This window comes from Echinococcus granulosus (assembly GCF_000524195.1).
Source record: "Echinococcus granulosus chromosome Unknown EG_S00001, whole genome shotgun sequence".
Classification (NCBI taxonomy): domain Eukaryota; kingdom Metazoa; phylum Platyhelminthes; class Cestoda; order Cyclophyllidea; family Taeniidae; genus Echinococcus; species Echinococcus granulosus.
The window spans coordinates 1639244-1642052 of NW_020170381.1; the positions used below are offsets into that span (position 1 = coordinate 1639244).

Genomic DNA, 2809 nt, shown 5'->3' on the forward strand with positions numbered 1-2809 from the left:
AATTGAAGACAAATGTATTTCCACTCACATCTGTGAAATGAAACGTGATTAGTGGAGGAGTTATACCCGGAGCTCTTGCTCACGCATTCATTCTCCTTGAAACTGAATTGGACCCGCCAATTCTTTCTTTTGACAGGACAAAAAGTCCAGCACGCCCACCCCCCCTACCACTGTCCATTTCTGCATCGCATTAATAGCGTTGCGAAGGCACTTTTTATCATGAGGGAGGAAGACAGCGGGAAAGGGAGGAACACTAAAAGGATGGGTTTAAGAAGTGAGCAGTTTTTCTCTCGTGTACACCCTTTCTCTCCCTCCCACATGAGCGACGTCTCTCAAAAGTCCGACTCAGACAAAGATTTCTGCTTCTATTTTCTAGTTATCAAAATGCGTGTAATTGCATAGTTGAAACATGTGCTTTTTTCCACCTCTATCAGTAATCACATTAAATCAATTCAATGCCTCAACCACTCATCTCTTCTCATTATTGAGTTGAGCCTCTACCGTCTTATCTCTGGGATCCTCACCACCATTCGTGTAAGTTTTGACATTACTTTTTAAGTCCGTCTTTTCTAGAATAACTGTTTTCTCTATCGTATGTAGCATGATCTACTACATTATTAATATCGTAATGTGTTGATTCTAGCACCTTCAATAAAGATGAGGTAAAGACAACACTTTTTTTGTATTTATCATTTACAGCAATCAGTTATCCAGTCAGCTGAGCCATCATAAGTTTATAATAACCCAATTATTTGTCAAAAGGTGTGGTCATACAAAATCAACTCCATGTTTAACATAAGCGGTTCCAACAGTTTGTTCCCTAGGGTAGGCGTAGACTGGACTAGCTGAACTCATTCTTGCTTTGTTGAAACGAAGATGCCTTCTGCAACAGCCAACGAGACATATGATTGCCATACCCCCCAAAGAGACAATGCTAGCGAAGAGGGCGACTGCCCAGCCCTTGTACTCGCAGGCAATCCACACTTGTAGAATGTCAAAGTCACTCTCCGAGCCTTCGGTGATGCGCACCTCGAGGATGCTAGGTCTCTCGAAGGTGTCCACACGGCAAGAGTTGACGCGGATTGCGTCGCACACCACGGGATCACAGACGGAGGCCTCGAAGATGGAGCGATTAATGCTCATTCCCACGACGCTCCCAGCTGCTGTGGGAGGCCCTCGCAGCACGAGGTGATGCAGACCCGAGGTCTCTATCTCCATGCTGATTGTGGGCTTCAAGGGACGCAGCTGCCACCAGGCGCAGCAGGTCTCGTGCGGTTCCTGCTGCAGACCCGCCTCCTCCCACTCGCTCCAGTTCCAATCGGGTGCGTAGATCGCCATCTTTATGTCATTTGGCGCTGACTTCACCGTCAGGCGATCCCCGATGGACAGACGCAAAGGAATGACTGTTGGTGGCTGCTGCGATACCTGCAGTCAAGTAAGTTATTCAATTTGAAAATTTTCCTAATGACTATTTTATGCATAAAATATTTGAGTGCTTTTTGATAAAATGTGGATTTCAGCCGCAGCCTTAGGAATTCATCAAGCTATTCACGTGACCTCTCTATTAATAATACCTGCATCCGAGACCGGTGCTTTTCTAAGCACACAAAAATGAGTTTGTAAAACAAATAAAGTAGCTCGTTAAAAATATTTATATAAGATTTATCACTATTATTCCAACCGTAGTTATAAAGAGGTTATTTTGGGTGTAGTCCTATTTTGAAGGCAAATATTTGAAGTTGGGTTAAACGTAGGTCAATAGATTTGTTAAAGTAGAAGGGATCCAGTAAGTGACACCTAAATATTCGCTACTTTACGATTGCAGTTCGAAATCCATTCCTTCAGCGAATAAACTGAAATTTCTCAGATCCCTCCAGCTAATGTATGATCACGACGTTTTAGAATAGTCTAACAATCCAATTTCCAGAACCCATCGTTCGAATTAAAATACAATGGCCTGAAATTGACATTACCAAGCCGAAATCAAAAAAGCCCGATAACTTCCCTAATTCACGCAAAATCACCTATTCAAGCACCCATTTGGACCAAACTTACTAATTAGCCACCCAAGTGCTACCACGCGTAAGCGTAAGCTGTCGCAAACGAACGAAAAATCCGAGGATTTATCTGTCGCCTACCTTTATGCGTCTTAAATTGTGAGGGTCTTAAGGTATATTCTGCCAACTTAGAAGAACATAAAATGTTTTTGTCCTTTCTATGGTTAAAAAGGGTGGCAAAAATTCACAAAGGGAGACTATCGCTTCAAATTCCACTTGCAAATTTTTAGAAGATTAATCAAGCGATACATGTATGTTTTAGTGGTGTTCCTTAATGCTACGAAGTTCCCTTTTAGCACCTGAATAGGCTTTCGGGAAATAGTAAGGACTAATTTACTTCGTGCCTTTTTCCCAAACCAGCGTCAAGGGCAATTTGTTATTTTCTTTAAAGTTAACATATTTTAAGTTCAACCTGGTACTATAACTAAAGGTTTTTTTAAATAGAGACCTTTGATTAACTAAGTCATTTTTTATTTCACGCCTAAAATTCCCCTCGCATTCGCCCTCTGATGTCGCGTGCGCGAGGAGCGACGACGAGGACGACATGGTCTCAAATGACGCTCGCTCGCACGTGCGTCGGTGTGTGTTTGTTCCGACGACGGGTGGGAGCGCTCCGCTGCTGCTGCTTCTTTCGCTGCGTTTGAGTTGAGCTTTTTTCGGCTACCGCGTGAGTCCTTGTCTCGGCTTTGATGAAAGTGGCCCGCCTCCGGTAGCACAGACGCACAAACGCACTCTCAACTTTTTTGCATGCA

At 43.4% G+C, this 2809-nt stretch overlaps 1 protein-coding gene across 1 annotated transcript in view; it reads right to left on the minus strand. All coding sequences in view use genetic code 11, as the record gives it.

Moving 5' to 3' along the window:
- Nucleotides 1-768: 768 nt before the first annotated feature.
- Nucleotides 769-2809, minus strand: part of EGR_00189 (hypothetical protein) — a gene marked incomplete at both ends in the record, with an annotated part of 5676 nt that continues 3635 nt past the window's right edge. The window contains one exon of the mRNA XM_024489438.1: nucleotides 769-1425. Coding sequence (XP_024356116.1) covers nucleotides 769-1425 — 657 coding nt within the window. The remainder of the gene's footprint in view (nucleotides 1426-2809) is intronic.